Genomic DNA, 23,988 nt, shown 5'->3' on the forward strand with positions numbered 1-23,988 from the left:
CTGGGTAGAAAGGCTTTACAGAGGGATCTGGACAGGCTGGATCGATGGGCTGAGGTCAATTGTACAAGACTCAACAAGGCTCAGCGCTGGGCCCTGCACTTCTTTCACAACCACCCCATGCAACACTGCAGGCCTGGTGAAGACTGGCTGGAAAGCTGCCAGGTCGAAAATGACATGGGGGTGTTGGTCGACAGTCACCTGAACATGAGCCAGCAGCTTGCCTAGGTGGCCAAGGCAGTGAATAGCATTTTGGCCTATATGAGAAATAACATGGCCAGCAGGGCCAGGGAAGTGATCATCCCCCTGGACTGGGCACTGATGAGGCCACACCTTGAATACTGTGTTAAGTTTTGGGCCCCTCACTACAAGAAAGACATTGAGGTGCTGGAGCATGTCCAAACAAGAGCAATGAAGCTGGTGAAGGGTCTGGAGAACAAGTGTTAGGAGGAGTAGCTGAGGGAACTGGGATTGCTTAGTCTGGAGAAAAGGAGGCTTGAGGGAGATTTTGTCATTCTTTGCAACTACCTGAAAGGAGGTTCTAGCGAGATGGCTGTTGGTCTCTTCTCTCAAGTAACAAGCAATAGGAGAAGTGGAAATGGCCTTAAGTTGTGCCACGAGAGATTTAGATTGGATATTAGGAAAAATTTCTTCACTGAAAGCATTGTCAAGTATTGGAACAGGCTGCCCAGGTAAGTGGTTGAGTCACCATCTCTGGAGGTATTTTGTGGTGGGCTTGGTAGTGTTCTGTTTATAGTTGGACTCACTGATCTTCAAGTCCTTTTTTCCAACCTACACGATTCTGTGATTCTATGAAGTATCTTGACTCATTTGACATGCCATTGAGAACTTTTTGGGGGTCATCTTTAAGTAAGATCACATTTAAGATGCTAAGAGCTTGTTTTATCATACCCTGAATATATGATGAAATTACAAAGAGTACCAGTTGTTTTATTAGTTACCAGTTTTAAAATTACAGATGAAAAACCTGTTGAAGTAGTGGTTGCTGCATTTCGGGGGGGGGGGGGGGAAATCTGGTTAAAACATTAGGGGTTTGTATGTATAAATCACAATTAATATGCATGGAAGACACTTTTAAAACAGATTGTTTCAACTGTTGTTTCAACTGTCCAGTTCTGGGCCCCTCAGTTCAAGAAGGACAGGGAGCTGCTGGAGAGAGTCCAGCGCAGGGCAACAAAGATGATTAAGGGAGTGGAGCATCTCCCTTATGAGGAAAGACTGAGGGAGCTGGGTCTCTATAGTTTGGAGAAGAGGAGACTGCGGGGTGACCTTATAAGTGCCTATAAATATATAAAGGGGGAGTGTCACGAGGATGGAGCCAGGCTCTACTCAGTGGCAAGCAATGATAGGACAAGGGGTAATGGGTACAAACTGGAACACAAGAGGTTCCACTTAAACTTGAGAAGAAACTTCTTCTCAGTGAGGGTGACGGAGCACTGGAACAGGCTGCCCAGGGAGGTTGTGGAGTCTCCTTCCCTGGAGACATTCAAAACCCGCCTGGACGCATTCCTGTGTAACATTATCTAGGTGTTCCTGCTCCGGCAGGGGGATTGGACTAGATGATCTTTCGAGGTCCCTTCCAATCTTTAGCATACTGTGATACTGTGATACTGTGAACAATCCCCAGGTAATGCAAGGCAGCTTTGTATTTCAGTAATGTTAATCAAGTTTAGCATGATAGTACTAGATGTCTATCAGGCCTTGATCCTTGGTTTAGGTAATAGTATGTGTCCTGGGTTCAGCAGTAGCAGTCATTTTTTTTTGTCCTTCTTGGTAGCTGGTGCAGCACTGTGTTTTTGACTTTTTGGGAACGGTGCTGATAGCACTGATGATTTTAGTTACTGCTCAAATGTTTGTTCTGGCCAAGGACTTTCTGAGCCTCATGCTCTGCCAGGGAGGAGGGGAAGATTTACTCTTACATGTCCAGTTAAAACATATTCCTATTACATATTCATGTCATGTTGTTTAGGCAGGAATTATTCCAATATTGTCAACAATCTGGACAAATATTTAGTCTGAATTTAGCTGAAGCCCTTCCAGGACTTTATGGGGGCTATAAAGGTTAAAATATACTAATACTTTATTTGGGAAGTAAGAAATTATGTTTCCAAGAAAACAAGATGTTATCTTGTTGAAAACAGTTCTTTTCATAGAATCACAAAATGGTTTGGGTTGGAAGGGACCTTAAAGACCATCTTGCCCTCGGAAGGGACACGTTCCACTAGACCAGGTTGCTCAAAGCCCCAGCCAGTCTGGCCTGGAACACTTTCAGGGATGGGGCATCCACAACTTCTCTGGGCTCCCTGTACCAGTACCTCACCATCCTTTTAGTGGAGTAGAAAGTGAAAACTTTTCTGGAGAAATTGGGAAGCTTTTCCTAGGGTCTCTGCTATTTATGAAGATATATTTATGTAACAGAGTTTTCCTCCTTTAAACCACTAGTTGATTGTTCCAAATAAGTGGACGTTTCTTTGTGGTTTTCTTCTGTTCTGAGAATCAGCTGCCTTTTAGACCTTACTACAGGTTTTATTGATCAAGATCCAGCTTTGTATTAGGGGGAATCCTAGAATTGTTCTGTATGCTGTCAGCAAGATATGTAACAATGGATTTGGAGGACAGAAACACCCAGCATTTTGAAGTGATCTATTTTCTTAAAACGTTCTTGCTAAAGATTTAAAGTTACTACTACCTTTGTTATGCTAAACTTAGTATAATCTCTGAAGATAAATACAAGAAGGAAATGGTCAAAACAACATATATTTGCTTTCTGCAATTTAGAAGAAAGCCAGACAACTGAATTAAGTCAGTTGTTAAGATCTGGAACCAAAAATGGCTGAAAAGCAGGATTTTCAGTTTGTGCAAAAACATCCTGCAAACCAGAAGTTTTGATTCTCGGGTTCTTCAGCTGGCTCCAGTGTAATGCTGTTTTAATATCTGTTTGTTGGGAAGTTTGCAAAATACTTCTCTGGTGTGCAGCACTCTTGCTCACAAGTTGTTCCTGGCTCCTGAAATGTCCAGTTAAATCTATAGTTGAGCATGGCATTTGTTTTTCACTTTTGTAGATTCTGAGCATGGAAAAGAGCATAGTAAAGCTACTAAAGTCTTGGCAGATACTCCATATCAAATTTGTCTTTGTTGGCTTCTTGAAATGCACAGCAGTAGAGTGCAGTTGCTTTCATTTGAAAGCTGTAGGAATCCAGACCATTGTTCTCTCTTCAAATATTTGAACATAATCCATGCTCCTCATTCAAAATACAGCAAGCATCCCCAACTCCAGATGTTCATATTTGTACATGTAAGAGTAAAAAAGTAAATCTACAGCCTCTTCCCCTGTTAAAGCTTCTGTAGGTATGTGCTGTCAGTATTTTCTACCTCTAAAGTTGACTTCTTCAAAATTAAGATTTTAGCTACTCGGTTTATTCTGGCTGCAAAAAACATTGAGGTTGTGAAGGACTGTCTTAAAGTAGCTTCATCTCCTTCTTTCCAGAGCTCTCAAGTGAGCTGTCTAGGCTAGCTGGCTGGCATAATAGTTTTTATTGCATGTTAGAGAACCTGTAAAATATGTGTGACTTGGATCACAACGTACAGCTTGAGATACGAGTTTATATTGAGAGGAGCAGAAAACTGGGTAGGAAATGACTACTGACTACTGAGTAACAGTTATTAGAGAAAGTTTAATAATCTCTTCAAATTATAGTAATCTTATTGAATAATACTCAGTCATGCTGTTGGGCTCATGGGTTTTGTTTCTTTCCTGTATAAATGCTTAAAGTATAGGTCTGTCAGTCACATCTCTCTTGAAACTGAATTCTGGTAGCTGCAGTAAATGTGACTTTAAATTACTTCTGTTTCTTTTCCGAATGACTTCCCTGTTTTTGCTGCTGCTTGGTGGGCTGCCAGCTTGCTACAGGAAGCCTCTGACTGCAGCCATGAGAAAGGTTCAGTGTACTTTTTTTTAGATTCATAAAGGACTCGTGAAGAACAAATTTATGCCTTACTATATAAAATTAATGCAGCCAAGGTCTGACTGTACATATATGTGCTGAATCAGGTGTGCACATCAGTTTTTAAATTCTTGTTAGGGAAAGTCATTAGAATAATCTATTGGTCAACTAATAACATTCAAAGAGAAGAAGGAGTGGTATGTATTCCTCACTGTGGCATTTGTAGCTCTACCAATTCTGAGCCAGCTCCTGTAGAGCAATTACTGTGTAAGTTTTGGGCAGGGGGAGTGGGCGAAGTTCATTTTAATCTTTGCAAGGAGGAATTAAACCTGCATTTCGTAGGTTATGGAGTTTTTAAATTAGACTTACATGCTCCACAGGACAGGCTTGTTTTGCATGATGTTCTGCTATTGGAGCATGATTTGCCTGGGCATTAAGCCCTGGCATGAAAGATGCTAGAATAGCTTGGAAATTAGGATAACAAAATGGTGACACAGTGGATGTTCATCTATGCAGAATCTTGCTTAAATGATTCCCCTAAAGAAGATGAAGCAACCTAAAGGAACTAGGCATTAAAGAGAGCAGTTAACGTCTCAAAAATGGAAACTTCAAATACAATGACAAGTTATTGAAAGAAACTTTTTCTTCCTTGGTATTCAGATTGTCTGATTTTGTCAGATAGGTGAATTTCTGATGCTTGCTTAACAGTTTCAGACGGAAATTCTTAAGTTACTTGAAAAATACGGTGTTAAGTGTCCTCAGGTCTGAGGACAGCAGTTTTCAGGCTCATCTGTCCCTAGGTGTCTGCTGCGATTTCATACTTTCTTTTCAGGACATATAATTTTTGGCATGTTCCTCCTTCTTGACTTCTGTTACTGGTCTAAACCAGATGGACCACAGGTAATTAGTTTGGCTTCATGAAAACTGTGTAGGCTATTCCATGACAAGAACAGATCCAGTGTTCCTCCCTATTTGGAGAGCAAGTACTGCAAAGACAACAGCTGGGATGGAATATGTATATTAATGAAGAGTGCCAACCCTCAATGCTTTGGAAAAATTTCATTTGGTACATAAATACCATTTTGTTTCCTGAAGAAAATACAGCAAGTTTTTACTTGTCAGTCTGTTATCATTTACAGCCCCGTAGTGATAGGAAGCACATTGTGTGAAGTAACCACTCCCATCTCTTTTGTATTGTGAATCTGTAGCAGTCAGTTATCATTTCCTTGCTTGTCAGGCTGGCTGGGTTTTGTCATTGTTTTCTAAATGCCTATCATAATCTGATAATTTTGTAAAGAGATTCTTGCCATTAAGAAAACTTGAACATGTTCAGTAATGCTAATAAAATCAGCCAGGTTTGTGTTTTTAGGGTGCATTTGGTAGAGATACTATTTTTTTAATTTTAAATTGTGATCTTTTCTGTGGACAACTAACAGATTGCCCTTGTGCTCTTCGAAGGCAGCTAAATTTTACCATTCCTATCATGAAATCGGTGCAGCAGCAAAAGACAAGTGAAAAAGTAGGGTTGCAGGTTTTTATTTCTGAGTTTAAATTACTATTCTGAAAAGTAGATTGTGCTTCCAGTAATATTGGAAGGTGCACTATCCTAATGCAAAATAAACTATAACAGTGCATCTTTTGATAGCAGTTTGTCTAACAAACTCTTAAAATCTACCAATGAATGAATGAATGTTATTGTAGTGTTCCCAGACTACCTTCACCATTCTCCCTAAGGTATAGCCTAGGCTTGCTACAGAAATTGTCTTGGGACATTCAGGCTGTTCCAACTCATTAGAAATGAACTGCTAAATTGTCATGTTTTCATTAACATTCCCCTTTTCTCATTTGCTCATTCCTTCATAATTTTTATCTCTTGGGATGATGTTTCTCTGACTTATTAACAATAAGGTAGTCTTTCATATTATATGAGCAAAATGTAATTTGGAGATGCTAAGAAGATAAGGGTTAGTTGAGAAGGGAAGGATCCTCCTGCTTTTGTCTCTGTCTTCATCTGTTTAGTGTGTGAAACTGGGAGAGTGTCCTAAGAGTAGGACTAGATGAAAAGCCACAACAGAAAGAGTGTATGTGAGAAGTAATGATTGTCCTTCTGTTTGATTTCCAGTTGCCTTTCGGTTTGATTTTTATTTCTATTTTAAGAGGCATGCAATTTTCATAGAGATGGTTTAATAAAAATAAAATAACACTAACTTGGAATTTTTGGTTTTGGTTTTGCAATGTACAGTCCCTGATTTATTGATCTGTGTTTTTAGGCCACAGAATCAGATACTGTGTGTCCTGGGTTCAGCAGTAGCAGTCATTTTTTTTCTCCTTCTTGGTACCTGGTGCAGTGCTGTGTTTTTGACTTTTGGCCTGGGAACGGTGCTAATAGCACTGATGTTTTTAGTTACTGCTCAAATGTTTGTTCTGGCCAAGGACTTTCTGAGCCTCATGCTCTGCCAGGGAGGAGGGGAAGCCAGGAGGAAGCAGAGATAGGACACCTGACCCAAACTGACCAAAGAGGTATTCCATACCACAGCACGTCATGCTTACTATATAAACTGGCGGCAGTTACCCAGAAGGGTTAGATCATTGCTTGGTTGGGCGGGGTACCAGTTGGTGGCTGGTGAGCAGTTGTATTCTCTTCCCTTGTTATTTCTCTTATTATTATTCTTGGTGGCAGCAGTAGTGATTTGTGTTATACCTTAGTTACTGGACTGTTCTTATCTCAACCTGTGGGAGTTAACATTCTTTCGATTCTCCTCCCCATCCCTCCAGGAGCTGGGGGGAGGAAGGGGGAGGGAGTGAGCAAGTGGTTGTGTGGCTGAGTTGCCAACTGGGCTTAAACCACGACACTGTATTTAAACTCTGATTTAACTGACATTTGGATAATATAATTGCATCCAATTCTTCAGCTCTTGCAACTTGTTGTCCTTACAAACGAAATGGAAAAAAGAATGCTGGATTAGAAATGCTTGTGAATGTATTGGAATACTAAGCATCCATATTTTCTGAAATGCTTAATGAGTGATACGCATCTCTGCAAAAGCCTTGGTATGTTGTTGTCTGCAAGGATGTGCTCACTGAGGGAGACAGGTCAGAGATGGAAATCATGCTGTGCTTTGTAATATCTCCAGTCAGCTGCATGGAATTCAGCCCCTCACTATGTATGATATTTATTTTCATCTGCCCTAGAATCTTTCTTTTTTGGTTTTTTTTTTTTTTTTGGTTAATCATTTGATATGGTCACATTCTTTTTTTAACAGCAGGGATTAAATCTGTAATTATTGTTTATGGCTTTGAACATCAGTCTTGTGTCAAGGTCCTGTTGTTGACTTGCCTGCTTCTTCCAATACTGTTGCAGACAGGTCTTACTAAATTTTTAGCACAATTCCTGAGGTAACAAACTGTCTGTAAGCTTTATCTCTTCTGTTCTTCATCTCTCTGCAAAAGCTTTTTTAGCACTTCACTAGTTTCAAACAAATTGACATAGGCATAGAGTTTTAATAGTCAAGTCCTTGCTACTTCATGAAAATAGGCAGCTGGACAGATGAAGATGACCCATCTTTTTTTCCCAAGACCCAGCAGTGAGCAGGACTTGTAAATGGAACATACGTAAGACACCAGAGAATCTAGTTGCAAAACATCCACTGGAACCAGGATCCACATAGAGCTGTTTATTGAATACTGATAGTGGAGCATTACTTCAGTGAGCTGTCATCCTTAGAGTTTTTGAGAACATAAAAAGAGATAGTGTAGCTACAAAACTGCCAAGAGGGTTTTTCCTGGAAAGAAAATGGTTTCAGATCTGGTTTGTTTATGCATTTGGCTACCTCATTATCAATTCCTATAACTGTGTGATGCACAGGGTAGAGATTTTAGTTCTTTCTCCTGTTTGCTGTAGAACAGACTGCATGCAGGATGAAACAGTGATATTCAGTGATTGTGCTTTAACTGAATTCACTGGTCTGTGTTCAAAAAATGCAATAGCATTATACCTTAATGCTCCTTACTGGAAGGAGCTATGAAAACCAATAATACATGATGTTGAAGAAAATATGGGAGAAGGGAAGATTTACAAACAGTTGCTTTACAGCAAAAATGGAGAATTATACACCACAAGAAAATTAGGTCATTACTGAGAAGATGACTTCTGAAATAGATATATACAGGAAACAGAAATTCAATCAGCTTTCCATTATGAAGGACTGTTGAACAACATGAGGATACAGAAAATTTCTCTTTTATAAGGGGAGTGTGAGATAACTGAACAAGAATGCAGTTCAAACTTACAGGGAACAGAAGTCAGTTACAAGACTTTTTTTTTTTTTTTAACTTTTATTTCATTTTGAGTGCAATCATAGTGAGACAAGAAGTAATTGAGAATGTAGATTCATTTGAAAGTAAATGAATGCAGCTTGCATGCTTGAAGTGTTTTTTCCAGTCTTTCAATATGAAAGACTACAAAGTCAAAACCTTACAGAAATACTTACCAGTAAATCACTAATGGGAATTCTGATACATATGACCACATACTATTTGGAAGATTCAGGTAATAGATATTCTAGGCTATGAAGCAAACTCCTCTGCAGTTATTTTAGATGTGAAAGAATAGAATGGTAGAAAGGGACTGTGAAACTCTTAAGCTGTTTATATGGAAATACCAAGGTAAGCAGGTGATTTCTTCAAGTCTGTGATGTTGTCCCTATAATAGTTTCTGTATACAAACGTAGAAATGTCCCATAGGAAAATACAAATTGTCAGGAATATGTGCATATAAGACCTAGCTTTCAAGGGAATATTTGTTCCTGTCTTCCTGGGTTGTCTAGCAGAAATTTGGGTCAGGAGCCTACAAATGGAAATGGAAAATCTCTCAAAAATGTATAGAAACTTCTTGGTCAAGTCAAAAGTGACATAGCTAACAATGGGAAATATTTCTGTATCTTAAACATTATGCTCAAAATGTAGACGGCTTTTTTTTTTTTTTTTTTTTAAATCAGTAAATCAGTGGTTCCCTACAAAGAGACAGGAAAGATAGAATCATAGAATAGTTAAGATTGGAAAGAACCTTAAGATCATTTCTCCCTTGTGCCATGGGCAGGAACACCTCACACTAGACCATGTCACCCAAGCCTCTGTCCAACTGGGCCTTGAACACCGCCAGGGATGGAGCATTCACAGTTTCACTGGCCAACCCATTCTAGTGCCTCACCACCCTAACAGTAAAGAACTTCCTCCTTATATCCAATGTAAACTTCCCCTGTTTAAGTTTTAACCTGTTACCCCTTGCCTATCACTACAGTCCCTAATGAAGAGTCCCTCCCCAGCATCCTTACAGCCTCTCTTCAGATACTTGAAGGGTGCTATGAGGTCTCCACGCAGCCTTCTCTTCTCCAGGCTGAACAGTCCCAACTTCCTCAGCCTGTCTTCATACGGGAGGTGCTCCAGTCCCCTGATCATCCTCGTGGCCCTCCTCTGCACTTGTTCCAACAGTTCCATGTCTTTTTTATGTTGAGGACACCAGAACTGCACACAGTACTCCAGGTGAGGTCTCACGAGAGCAGAGTAGAGGGGCAGGATCAACTCCTTTGACCTTCTGGTCACGCTCCTTTTGATGCAGCCCAGGACATGGTTGACTTTCTGGGCTGCAAGCGCACACTGCAGCCAGCTCATGTTCAGTTTCTCATCGACCAACACCCCCAAGTCCTTCTGTGCAGGGCTGCTCTGAATCTCTTCTTTGCCCAGTCTGTAGCTGTGCCTGGGACTGCTCCAATCCAGGTGCAGGATCGTGCACTTGTCATGGTTAAACTTCATGAGGTTGGCATCAGCCCATCTCACAAGTGTGTCAAGGTCCCTCTGGATGGCATTCCTTCCCTCCAGCGTATCAACCGAACCACACAGCTTGGTGTCATTGGCAAACTTGCTGAGGGCGCACTCAATCCCACTGTCCCCACCAACAAAGATGTTAAACAAGACCAGTCCCAATACTGACTCCTGAGGGACACCACTTGTTACTGGTCTCCAGCTGGACATTGAGCCATTAACCACAATTCTTTGTGTGCGACCATCCAGCCAGTTCTTTATCCACCGAGTGGTCCCTCCATCAAATTGATGTCTCTCCAGTTTAGAGACAAGAATGTCATGTGGGACAGTGTTGAATGCTTTGCACAAGTCCAGGTAGGTGATGTCAGCTGCTCTACCCCTGTCCATCATTTCTGTAGCCCCATCATAGAAGGCCACCAGGTTGGTCAGGCAGGATTTCCCCTTAGTGAAGCCATGCTGGCTGTCACCAAGCACCTTGTTGTTTTTCATGTGCCTTAGCATGCCTTCCAGGAGAATCTGCTCCAAGATTTTGCCAGGCACAGAGGTGAGACTGACTGGTCTGTAATTCCCCGGGTCATCCATTTTCCCCTTCTTGAAAATGGGGGTTATATTTCCCTTTTTTCCAGTCATCGGGAACTTCACCTGACTGCCATGATTTTTCAGATATGATGGCCAGTGGCTTAGCAACTTCATTCGCCAGCTCCTTCAGGACCCGTGGGTGGATTTTATTAGGCCCCATGGACTTGCGTATGTACATTCAGGTTATTAAGATGGTCTTGAACCAGATCCTCTCCTGCAGTAGTCCCAAGGTCTTCATTCTCACAGTCCCTGCATCAGCCTTCCAAGACTTTGGTCGTGTGGTCAGAGCACTTGCCAGTGAAGACAGAGGCAAAGAAGCCATTAAGAACCTCAGCCTTCTCAAAATCCAGGGTACCCAGTTCTCCTGATCGCATACCTGCCCTTGAGTTAAGTTTATGATTAAATATCAAAATGTTTGGAAAACTTCAGATAAGAAGCAGAACAGCTGTTGAAAAATATTTAGGTTTTATCCTTGAATGCCAATTTTCTTGACTAAGAATGATTCTCAAGGCATGAATCAAAGACTTGCAGTTTTGCTCCAGTGAAGAGTTTCCCAAGGTGCTTGGCTACAGCAGAGTTGACTGGTGGTGCTGCTTGAGCTGGTGAGTGGTACTTGCTTTCTGTGAATAGCATTGGTGTTTTAACACTATCCATGAATGGATGAAGCATATTCCTTGCTGCTGGGTTTGTTCCAAGTTGAAAATTTATGACCTTGCTCCTCAGATGGCATTCCTGTGTAGTGGAAGTAGTTCAGTTACATGCTTGCTTTGGAGAAAATGGAGAAAACTATAGCAATAATTGATTTCAACCTGGTTTTGTTTTTGCTTTAATTTTATTCTTTCCCCCTCTCTTAGTCCTTGGCACTGTATATGAAAAATGGATATAGAGGGCAAGTTACACATACAAATTTCATTAAAGTACTACCCAGCTTAATCTACGAAGCAATCCAACTTGCCCTAATATCTAAAACACATAACAATTACTTTTTATACTTTTCCCTTCATGAGTGATCACAATCAATTTACTGAAAATGTGGTTTGCTAGTTTGCATTGGGGAATTACTTTGCCTACAGTTGCCATGACATTGTTTCAAAGATGTCTTTCATTTTCCTTATTCTTGTAGAACAACTGTAGTTTGCAGTTGCAGTAAATGACAAGCAGATAACTATAAAAAAAATGAGGTCCACCAGTAGGATCAGGAGTGAAGGTCTGTTTTAATTTGTTAAAACCACGAAAGGAAAAAGATGGGTTTCTCTGTAATATGACAAGTTGTAAGCGGCGAGGAGAAGCAGACAGGCCAACCCAATATGGGTGATAAGCAACTTCCACCTTATTTGTGACGCAGTTCACACATATATAGGAGTGGTATTCAGCCACTCCTTCTTGGCATAACAGTATTGGTTAGCCCCACACAGCTTCCTCCACATTCTCCTCCCAGGTCCGGTCTCTGGCCACCTGTGGGGGCCACCCCCTGCCTTGCTTGCACAGTCCTCCAGAACTCTATGGTCCTGCTCTTAAGAGTCATTCTGCAACAATTCCCCCCTTTTTCTTTGTGCAAGCAAGGCATTATGGGTTATTCTGTTCACCTGTTTTATCACACAACTATAAACAAGTCTAATAGCTACGATGATTAACCTAACAATGATACATAAGTGCAATACTTCAAACAACAGTGTTTGACTCAACCTGTAATGCCCCGTGAAGACAACCATCTAGTTATTAGAATATTGCTCATTTACTATTGCTGGGTAAGCTGAGCCAGGGTTCTCAGCTGTGTGTGCATCGAATTAGCATAATCAGAGAGACTCATACAACACATTCCATCAAACTCTTCACATCCATGTCCCTGTTCCAACAACAAAAGGTTCTGCAGTGTTGCATGTCTTACAGAGTCAACATTAAAACAAATCAGAAATTGCCTTCGATGTAGAACTGTCTGCTTAGCAACTCAGCAACCCAGTCTGCTTAGTTGAGCCAAGGCCCCGGCTGAAGCACTTACAGTGATTTGGCATATTATGATTGGATACATGTTTTGAAGACCCTTAGTGACTAACATATAATTGGTTAAACACAGGTGTGAGAACTCAACCTTGAAAGCTTGCCAACAGTCCACAGTTCTCATTAACTTGGTGAATTCCAGCCTCTTATCTTGCTTGCTTAAGCTTCTTCAGGCCTCTCATGGCCTTGCTGTATCTTTCAGGACTATTCAAAGCCTATGTACCAATTATCCATTCTCCCATGAGAACACTGTCTCCACATCTCCCCCCTTTTGTTTTATCCAGTAACAAGTCGCTACTACAGCAAGGCACACACAAATTTACATTAGCAGAGTAACTATTACAGGGTGCAGCAGCATGTTGAAGATGCTGATGGCAGTGAAGGACTAGCCAAAGAAACTTCTTACCAGTGGAATTCTCCCCCCTCTTAATTTGTTCCATCACCTGCTTTATAACACTACCATTGTATTAAAATTTTTCTAGCTTTTGCCTTAGCATTTTCTAGCAGCTACTGCAAATTTCCATACTCTAACATCTCTTTTACAAGTGACAAATCTATACAATACAAGGTGCAGTTTCTTATTAGCAACTAGCTAGTAAATACAGGTGGGTTTATACACAAAATCACAACCTCTAATATAGCTACTTTACAAGCACACATATTCAGGGTGTTACTTTTCAGTTGCCCCCAAGTGATGTTTTGCAGTTAATCGTTCTTTCTCTTCCTCCATCTCATTCTGCTTGGGGTAATCACGGTCAGCTCCTGTAGCTGAGGCATCAGGTTTATCCATTCGTCTGTCCAGCTCATGGCAAGGCTTGACAAACTTTGCAGACAGTCGCCATGGACCTGTAGGCAGGAGGGCACAAATATACCCCCTCCCCCAGGTTATCAGTTCTTCAGAAGTAGACAGGTTAAAGTTAAATATAACATCATTACTCTCTCTCTCCCCCCTCTTTTTTTTTTTTTTGTCCCTGCAAAAGCTATCATTATTCCCACTACAGTTCCACGTACAGAACATGGCACAAGGACCCTGTGGAGACTAACAGCAAACCAGCTCCGAGAAGCATCATTGCAGTGTGAGGTGGCAGGCTTAACCTTAGCGGGCGTCCCCGCAGAGGCTCTGCCTCCCCCACATCGCATGAGGCTTGGGCTTTTATACTGACCAAAATGCACACTCATTCCGACACAGGTGGCCAGCCTGTGCTGGAAGAAGTGGCCAGCAGTATCTACAGAGGTCTCTAAGGGTTGATAGAAACCTGGACATACTCATATTTACCAACTTCTAGTACATGAGTATCACAGAGAAACTGTATGGGCTCCCCCTGTCAATTGCAAGAAAAAAATCATAACATATACAGCTTGAGTATAAGAGGATTTTAACCCATACGTGGTCACTGTTTGTCAGGCCTCCTTAACTATTTTGAGATCAAGAGCTTCCCACTCTTTAGCCCCCTGCTGTGTAGTAAACACAGGATATGCAAAGATGCCCACTGCAGAAAATTCCCCAGTAATGATCACATATTTGGTTACCCATTGTTACAACTGAGCGTCTCCAGGGCCAGTAAGTCTGAGCAGACCGACCCGGGAGACAAAGTCAGGGTCTGGAAGCAGAGGATATAAATCTGGCTCGGATTCAGGGAATTCGGGGGCTGATCCTGCACCGAACTCGGGGTCTCCGTTGCTCGCAGCTGTGTCTTTCTTATCAGATGTATCTCGTTCGGTATGTGGCCATCTGCAGACCTGGCTCCTCCGTGACTGAGTTAAAAATTTTTTCACTCTAGGGCGTAGTGGGTTGGAGAGGCTCGCGGTTCCTTTAAATCTCCCGCTCGCGCATGATCCCTATTTTCTACTGCGCGCTTCACAGTGGCGCCGCAATCGATGCGGCGCCGAGGCACCGCCCTCTTTCTTTCGGATTCCTCGACATTTATCATGCATATACCTTCTAATATACTTTCTCTGTCCTTTTCAAAGTCCCTACTTTCGGAACTGGGGTGGTGGGGGAGCAGGGGGTTACACCTCCTCCGCGGCACCTTCTGATGGAGGCGAAGGAAGGGGGGGGGGGGTGCGGGGTGGGGGGAAACCCTGTGCTCCCGCGAGTTGGGGGGCGAACGAGTTGTAATCTTCCCCCGGTTTCAACCGACCGGGGACGTCTGTTCCTAGTTTCTCCGTTGCTACCGCGGCAGTTTTCTTTTCTGCCTTGTATCTTTTTATACAGTTCATTACTTCCCTCCGTGGTTTACCGAGTTTCTTTGCCTTTTTATAATCATTCAGCACTGAGTCAAATAGTTCATCACCAAACTTTCGCCACTCACTCTCCTCAAATATTGTATTAGGATCTGCAAAAAAAATCTCTTAGCCTTCCCTAGCCACTAGACCTGCTAGCTGCTTTAGAGTCTCAGGCTCAATTCCCCGCTTTTATAAAAAGCACTGTAAAAAGTTCAGGGCTCAGTTCCCCGCTTTTGTAAGAAGCACTGTAGTAAGTCCAGGGCTACCTCTCGGTCCATTTTCATGGCCAGCCTTTTCCGGATCGTCTTCTTCTGGGTCGTCCTGTAACCTCTGTCTCCGGATCGGCCTCCCGACGCAGCAGTGTCTGGTTCGCCCCATCGGCGGATTTCTTTCGGTCAGTCCAAGCACCCGGGTCCGTCACACCACCGCAGCGGCATTGCCCGCGCTTCCCGGCCGCTGCCGCCGGCGCCGCTCACGCGCCGTTCCGGGTCCCCGTCGATCGGGGCCCTGTATCCCGGGTCCCCGTTAAACCGGAGCCCTGTATTCCGGGTCCCCGTTAAACCGGGGCCCTGTATTCCGGGTCCCCGCTAGTCGGGGCCCTGTATCCCGGGTCCCCGTCGGGGCCCTGTATCCCGGGTCCCCGTCGACCGGGGCCCTGTATCCCGGGTCCCCGCTAGTCGGGGCCCTGTAATCCGGGTCCCCAGCGACCAGGGCCCTGTAGTCCGCGTCCCTGTTCGGGCGCCATTTGTAAGCGGCGAGGAGAAGCAGACAGGCCAACCCAATATGGGTGATAAGCAACTTCCACCTTATTTGTGACGCAGTTCACACATATATAGGAGTGGTATTCAGCCACTCCTTCTTGGCATAACAGTATTGGTTAGCCCCACACAGCTTCCTCCACTTTCTCCTCCCAGGTCCGGTCTCCGGCCACCTGTGGGGGCCACCCCCTGCCTTGCTTGCACAGTCCTCCAGAACTCTATGGTCCTGCTCTTAGAGTCATTCTGCAACAACAAGTAGATCAGTGGTTCTGAAAATTTGAGACTTAACAGTACTCCACTATGCTTCATGATTACAGCTACATAATCCAGTGTATGCTTCATCAGGTTTATTGACCTGACTTGCAAATATCGTTCATGCTTTGCTCCCTTATAACATGACAGGCACGTTACATAATTTAGTCCGCTCCACTGTGTAACCTGTATTCTGTTATCCTCTCTTCTAATGTGATAGAATGGTAGAACAAAAAGTAAACTGATAAATGAACACTGCTATGCTCTGATGATCTATTCATATTGTTGGATGAAGAATTTGCACACTGATCCAAAAGTGATAAGGTCAAAAAAAAAGCAATTTTTTTTTTCCAGTTTATTACTTGCATCTGTCACTGAGCATCTTTTTTGGTTTCAACATTTAAAATGGAACATAAGTAGTTTGAATGGGTACCTTGTCTAGACAGAGATTGCCTACTAACTTCTGCATCAAGTAGCAGCTTATGATACTACTGGGAAGATCTGGATTCTTGAGTGTCTGGTCTACTCTCTAGAGGAATCTTGTATAATCCTCTGTCCTTAAATGGCAGAGTGGCACCACAGGGTTTGTAGCTGTTAAACCATGTTTTTTTTTAATCTCTTCTGTCTCTTCCTCTATCCTTTCCCTCTCCTTTCCTTACGTTCCCCTAGGAACCCTGCTCTCCCAGGCTGTTTAGGACAATATGTAATTTCTCTTTCTCATCTTAATATGCTTAATGTGCCTTAGAGCCCTCAGCCTGACAACAGCTTCTCCTTTTTTGTTCAGTGCCATCTTTGCAATGTGATTAAGGGTGCCTTATGTTCCCTGCTGTGCTATGTGTGCTGCTAGTTCAAGGTTAATGAATTCTCTTCAAAACTGATTCAGCGTTTTCAGGCAACTTGCGTGCATTGTTTCCGAGTTGAATGGTTGAAGAAAGTCAGCTGTCAAAAATACAACCCCTCAACCATGAAGCTAAAGTAGATGTTGACCCAATGCTAGATTTTGTAAATCAAGAATAAGCAAAAAAAGGGGGAAGTAAAAAAATCATGTTCCATATTTCATGCAAAGACGTGCAGAAGGCATAACTAGACTTCTGTCTAGAGAAAGTCATCGAATAGATTTCTTCTCTTCCCCTTCCCTCTTTCCCCCTTCCTCCCCCCTCCCCGCCCCCCCCCCCCCCCCGGTGGAAGAAATGGATGAGATTTTTCTTTTCTTTGACGTTTATTATAAGAATGGCATTGCAGCATCTTTGTTTTGCCACCTTTGGAATGAAAGATTTTTCTTACCTGATCAAATGGTATGAAACCTGAAGGAAAGAATAAGCCAAGTTATTGTAGTAATTTATCTCTTCCTGTTTTTGTTTTGGTTTATTTTAAAAGGACTAACCAGCCAGGAATGTTCACAAAGAAAGAATTTGATCAGTTGGCCTCAGCAATAGACAGCTTCAGTCTCATGACATACGACTATTCAACACCACAACGGTAAGACTCCATCTAACATTACAAAAAGATTGCTGAAGGAACTGACTCCCAGTTCAGTCACTATTAAATCTACAGTATGAGGTCATTTTTTTAGTAAAGTTGATAGTGTGTTGTAACTGTATTAGTTAATGAGGTTTTGGATTATTAATTAGGATAGGTGAATTTTGAACAAACCAAGAGCTCAGGACATTGTTTAACAGGAAAATACATTTGGCACCCAGATATTGTGAAAGGCTTTGTACTCAAGGTAAAAAAATACTTTTTTACTAGTTCCACGATATTTACTCTTTTCCAGGGCAGGTTCTTTTGTTATTACTTTGTAGCACAGTTCTGCAGGATAGGTACATGAATAATCTAATACATGTCAGTTGTGCTTCAAAGCTAATTTTTTCAACAATGACAACTCATTTGCCTTATCCTAGGCAGCAGAGTGCCTCCCTGATACAGCTTCTTATATGGCAGTTCATCAAACCAGATCAGGGAACTGATCTGACTGGAAAATAATACAGAACCTCACTCTTGTACATGAATACTAATTTTCAGGAGTACTAGTTAATACTTTTAACCGAGTGAAAGTGAAACAGCAGTGTAGCTGAGGTCCTTAAATTTTGCAGGGACTCTTTAATGTTACTGTTCTCCAAAAGCATGGTTCACCTCAAATCGTAGGGAAAGGACATGCTTTTGGAATTCCTGTTAGATTCTGTGTGTCTTGCTTCAAGGGACTGTCCAGAGTTAATATTTGTGGTAAACTGACAGATTTAGAAATGCCATAATTTTTGTTTTTTATTATATCGCTAAAATCTTTGTCACTTGTAGTATGTTAGCATTTTGATAATGTCTAGACAGGTTTAGCAGAAAGCAACTTTTGTCTCTTCTGAAAAGAATTTGTATACCTGCTTCCCCAGGCCTGTCTCTGCATCTTCAAGCCAAGCGACCTAGAGGAGAACAAACATAGACAGTAATATGTACTGAAGTTAAAACAATTTTTTGTTACTCTCCTGCTGGAATATGCAGCATCGATGTATCCAGCTTAGGTTTCCTCTAGGTAAATCTGAGATCTATGAAGTTGAAGTGATAAGGGCTTTTGTTCATGCTATACAAACCCATCTGGAACCCTGAATGCATTTCAGAATTCTGTTCTGTAGGCTATGTCTTTCCTGTGTGGCAGAGCTGCACCATGCTTTGTGCCATGTTAAAATCACAGCTTGTAGTACAGTCACATCTTTATACTTTCACTGGTGCTTTAAATTACTTAGACCTGACTTGGAGTTCCTAATCTTTTTTACTTGAAAGGAGGAGGGAAGCATTCTTCAGTTCATACCCGCTGTATTTGAAATAAATATAGTTTATAACATGTAATGCTTTTAGTCTGAGAAGGGATTTGACAGAAATAAAATCTTTTTTTTGCCTGAATTTGCCTTGATTGGTCCAAGTATGTGAAATGCAGGATAGTACATACTGTTTTGTCACAATTCTTTTGCCTTTAAATATGGACACAATTTCCAGCAACATTCCTGTACTGTATTAGCAGATTGAGTTTTAATGGCACAGATATCCAGAAGGCTCTGAGGCAGGTACTTAGAAGGGAGTAGATGTTGTTGATATTTGTAAAACTAAAATATGCTTTTCCTTTTACCATGTTAGCGAGTGTTTGCGATAAAGTCTGCTCTCCTCTCTGATGAGAGAGGAGTGGAAAGAGCACCATGTCCTGATGCTGTATGTATGACAATTCATTTACTCTGTGAATTAAGGCTCTGCCCTTGTTCTTAATTTAGCTTTTTGTTGAGTAGTTGCCTGTTTAGGATTTTGTCCATAAATAAGCCTTAAAACAATTATTGAAACCAATCACTGATTTTCTAGTTCTTTCTGTAGATAAATGGCGGATTTCGTCCCAGTATGTTGTGCCAGTTTACAGTAAAAACATTGAGGATGTTACTGAAAAAAGCTAAAGTCATAAAGAGTTGTGAATTACTGTGTAGGCATTGTGCCAGGCCCAGTGACAAAGAAAATGTGCTAGGTGGAAACCTTTTCTTACCCACTCTTAAGACATTTTGTGTCCCTTCACCTTGGAAGGGAATCACAAAGTCAAGAGTGGGGCAAGCATGTTTTGTACTTCAGCACTTCAAGCCACTAGAGAATGTACATTTAACCTTTATATACTGTAGGCTAACCTTCAATGATTTTTGTGTGCCATAGTTTGCTTTTTACAATTTATACTAGGCAAAAAGAGAAGGCCAAGAATGAATGTGCACTTTTTCTGACAACCTGTTTGTTTCTCGCTAACTTGACAGGCCTGGTCCAAATTCCCCTCTTTCCTGGGTACGAGCCTGTGTTCAAGTACTGGATCCTGATTCAAAATGGAGGAATAAAATACTTTTAGGGCTGAATTTCTATGGCATGGACTATTCTGCTTTGGGAGCCTCTGGGGAGCCAATCCTTGGTAGCAGGTAAGACTTCTCTGAATAGTAAGTACTTATGTATGATATATTCTCACAAAACTCAGAAATTTGCATGTATTCTTGTTTAGAAATATGGATGTGTAACAAAGAAATGACAAAAGTGATAAATCTGCACTTGAAAATAGTAGCTTGGTAGTTAGAGTAAGATCTGTAGCTTCTTCTCCCTGTAGAAAAGTCCAGATAGATAGCACAGTTATCCTGTCAGAACTTCTATGGGAAAATGATGTGTGTTCTCTCTTTGTCTGTGGTTGTACATGCAGTTTGCCATCTGTGTGTTAAAATATTCTTCAATATTCTCTTACTCTGTGTATCATTTTGGAGATTCAGGCAGTTGACCAGAGATTGTTTCTCTTGGTTCCTGAAGTTGTTAACCTGTTACTCTGAAACTTGATACTGGTTTCAAACAGCAATATGCCACCAAGCTTTTTTGAGTAGAAAAAGCTGCAATAAGCTCACCTGGAGACAAAAATCTGTAACAAGGTCAAGGGAAATACTCCAAAGCCAGCCTGAAATTTCATATTGATTCTCAGAGGAAAATGGTTTCTTTAATTTTGGGTAACAACCACCTATAATGACAGAGAGCTTTGTACAAAGTCAGGGTATAGTACATCAAGCCAGAATTAAAGCAAGAAAACCAGTTTTAATTTGGCAGGAAAATCAAATTTATTCATAAGCTTGTCATTAATTTATCAAGTAGAACCAAGCCAAATGGAAACAAACCTAAAGCATAAGAGGTGAGTGTTCTCACTTTCACAGGTTAATAAATTCATTGAACCAGAATATTTCAATATAGATTGCATTGCATGTTAGGCATTGAAATATTATCTGAGGTGGACTGTATAAGGTAAAGGCCTGAATCTTTTATGTCCATTCCTTCAGTTAAGCAACACATTGTCATCATTGCACTTGCCTCTGCTGTCTTCCACCTTCGCCATGGCTGTTTGCAGGGGTAATACTGTAGACAGTTTTATCCCAATGCTGAATTGTGTTTGAATCTGGCTGAAAAACAGAAAATGAGTGGGGATAAATAAAGCCACTGTGTTCAGTGAAAGGTATATAGTGAGTATATCAGATGGCTTCTGTAAAGTTAGTTGTAGTGGTTAGGCAGGAAAAATAATAGTCAAAGTATTGTTGATTTACAAGCCTAATTATACAAGCTCAGCACAATTAATGTAGCTTCACTGTAATATTTACAGTTCCTTTAGCAGGTAGGAGTATGGCACTATCTAGCAGAATAAAAGTATATTGCTTTTTTCTGAACTGCAACTTTTGCAGTGAGGTTTCTACTTGATAACATACTGCATACTGAGACAGCATCTACTTTTATGTTTCATAGATTCTTCTGACTATAGGATAGTGTTAATTCATGATGCTTTTTAATTAATGACAAATAGTTGAGCTAAGACTAATCTATGATTAACTTCTAATGAAAGAGGCTATGTTTACATGAGGCTATGTTTACATGGATGTTGGCCACTGGTGCAGAGTACAAGACAATGTTTTATACAGAGAATGGTCCTGTTAAGATATTCTTCATTGATAGACCATGATACTGTAATCTTTCAAATATCTGCCAGAAGCAGGGTTGTGGACAGGATCTTTAAGAGACTTTGAGTTTATACATAAAACACATTAATTTTCACTTTGCTGCCTTACCTATTAAACATTGGTCAATGGTTTAAGTTGATTTTTCCAGAAGTACATTTTTGAGCATGTACTGTTATTTATGTCTTCACTATATGTGTTGTGTAGTAACGTAATAGTAAAACAGGTTTAAAATAGGTACAACAGCTTCAAAATAGGCCAAGCTTCTGACTTAAAGAAAACAGTGGGTACAGCTTGTTCAGAGATGCTTTTCTGCCCTTCCTCCAAAAAAGGTTCCCTCATATTCCACTATTAATACTCTGGCTGTGTCAGGGTTTTTTTTCGTTCTATAATATGACAAATGGCTGAGGGTGATCTATTCCTTCTCATTTTTATATCTGCTTCATACTACATAAAAGGCTGCTCAGAAGCTATGTACAGTGTAGAAGTGGGTGGCTTGATTATTTATTTTTCTCACCTCGAATCCTTGGTGAGTTTGAGCTTCCAGTTCCTTGGAGATTGTAATGCAGTGTTAGGTAGGACCTGTAAAAAATGTTCAAGGATTGAGTCATGGCTCCCTTAAGGCACCCTCCATATGTTGTAGTGATTGTGATGTGTCGTGGTTTAAACCCAGTCAGGTAATTCGTTCGCTCACTTCCCCCCCTTTCTTGCCCTCCCCCTGCTCTCAGAGGGATGGAGAGGAGAATCAACTCCCATGGGTTGAGATAAGAAAGTTTGGGTCAGGTGTCCAGTGATAATAATGATAAAGGTCTCTGCTTCCTCCGATACCTCCTGGCTCTCCCAGCCCTTCCCCTCCTACCCTGGCAGAGCATGAGGCTTTGGTCACAAAGTCCTTGGCCAAAGTCCCAAAACATCGCTATCAGCTCTGTTCCCGAGCTGAAAGTCAAAACACTGCACTACACCAGCTACCAAGAAGGAGAAACATGACTGCTACTGCTGAACCCAGGACATTATCCACCCCTTATTCCATACCATTCACGTCGTGCTCAGATCCCACATTTTCAATATACCATCACTCTTATCTCGGTGCACTCTTAACTTAGTGCATGGACCAGTCCCTATAAAGCTGCTGCATCCATCTGGTCCATGTCAGGCTCCATCTCTTGTAACAGTCTTCCAGAGCAGGAGAGACTGTGTGCAGTGTTCACACTCGTGAATAACCTGGGCAATAGTGTCCATTGTTAAGTCCACCCCTCGATCATGAGTCCCTCTCTGTGTTGCATCTCTGCTCTGATGGCCTGAAGTGCCATGGGCCCACCAGGCTTAAAATAATTCACTGTCCCCTTCAGCAGTTTCTGCAGCTTGTTGCTGGGGACTCCATACAGCTGCCTTCCATCTCTGACGCTTCCAAAGCACTGGAGGGGCCCAGTGGACTAGATACTTGCCCATACTGTCCCACACACCCTGCCACTCATGACTGTCCAGCCTTGGGGAAAATCTCTTGGTCCCCCTATATTGTTGTCTAACCCCAGACAAGACCCGAACCTGACTCTGCTTAACTTTTGAGATCAGACAAAATGGTGGTGGGTAGAACACAGCCTGTGTGTGTGCCAACATGCTGATCCCTATCACAATCAGCAGGCAGGTCCCAAGGATACCCAAAGGCCATTCAGAGCCTTCAGAACTCTCAGTTGATGCTGCTGTGCTTGTCACTGGGGCTGGTGTAGCTGCTGTGCTTGCCGGCTCTCCCACCACCGGCTTCTCTTTTCCTGAGTCCAGCTCTTCCTCCTCTGCCTTGCTGGGAAATGCTGCGTGGTCTCCTGCATCCTCCTGGGGCTCGGCAGGCGGCTTCCGGGGGATGCTCTCGGCCGTCGCGCGGCTCGGCTCGGCCGCGGGGCTGGGCTCGGCCGCGGGGCTGGGCTCGGCCGCGGGGCTCGGCTCCGCCGCGGGGCTCGGCTCCTCCGCCGCCTTCTCCCGCTGCTCAGCAGCCGCCTCCTTCCGCTCCTCGACCGCCCCGACCTCCTCCACCGGCAGCCGTCCCTTCGCGGCCTCCGGCCCCGCTCCCGCCGCCTCTTGGTGCCCGGGGCCGCTCTCCCGGGCCGCTTCGGCTGCCGCCGGCTCCCGGGGCCGCTCCCCCTCGGCTCCCCGCAGCCTCACGAAGATGGAGAGTAGGGTGAGGGCCAGGCCGGTGAAGAGCAGCCGGACGGCCAGGTACAAGTCCACGGCCACGTCCGTCCCGCCCTGCTGCTGGAGCCCACCCGTATTACAAGGCATTGCCATAAAGCACAGTGAGACAAGAACCTTAGCCCAGGCCCCACACTTGATAAACACTAACACAGCAAATACCGGCTCTAAGTAAGTTACAACGGTCTGAAGCTGTGAGATCAACAAGAACAACTCTGAGAGCCAATAAATCAGCATTGTGACGAGTGACTATTAATCCAGTCAAATCTGTCGTTATCTCAACCCTTCGTGCCCCACGTTGGGCGCCAAAAAGAACTGTCGTGGTTTAAACCCAGTCAGGTAATTCGTTCGCTCACTTCCCCCCCTTTCTTGCCCTCCCCCTGCTCTCAGAGGGACGGAGAGGAGAATCGAAAAGAATGCAACTCCCACGGGTTGAGATAAGAACAGTTTAGTAACTAAGGTGTAACACAAATCACTACTGCTACCACCAGTGATAATAATGATAAAGGAAATAACAAGGGAGAGAATACAACACCTCAGCACCAGCCGACCGATAACTCGCCCCCCAAGCCCAACCAAGCACCGACCGATACCTCCTCCAACCCTGCAGTCTCCCAGCCCTTCCGGCTAACTCCCAGTTACATCCAGGGCATGACGTGCTGTGGTATGGAATACCTCTTTGGTCAGTTTGGGTCAGGTGTCCTGTCTCTGCTTCCTCCTGGCTTC

At 42.7% G+C, this 23,988-nt stretch overlaps 1 protein-coding gene across 2 annotated transcripts in view; it reads left to right on the forward strand.

Moving 5' to 3' along the window:
• CHID1 (chitinase domain containing 1) overlaps window positions 1-23,988 on the forward strand; it is a 126,189-nt gene that overhangs the window by 29,932 nt on the left and 72,269 nt on the right. For both annotated transcript variants that reach the window (XM_057412720.1, XM_057412719.1), the window contains 2 exons: window positions 16,973-17,074; window positions 19,366-19,521. In XM_057412720.1, coding sequence (XP_057268703.1) covers window positions 16,973-17,074; window positions 19,366-19,521 — 258 coding nt within the window. The remainder of the gene's footprint in view (window positions 1-16,972; window positions 17,075-19,365; window positions 19,522-23,988) is intronic.

This window comes from Pezoporus wallicus, unplaced genomic scaffold (genome assembly GCF_028554395.1).
Source record: "Pezoporus wallicus isolate ANWC-B61680 ecotype Strahan unplaced genomic scaffold, APGP_CSIRO_Pwel_v1 scaffold_6885, whole genome shotgun sequence".
NCBI classification, from domain to species: domain Eukaryota; kingdom Metazoa; phylum Chordata; class Aves; order Psittaciformes; family Psittacidae; genus Pezoporus; species Pezoporus wallicus.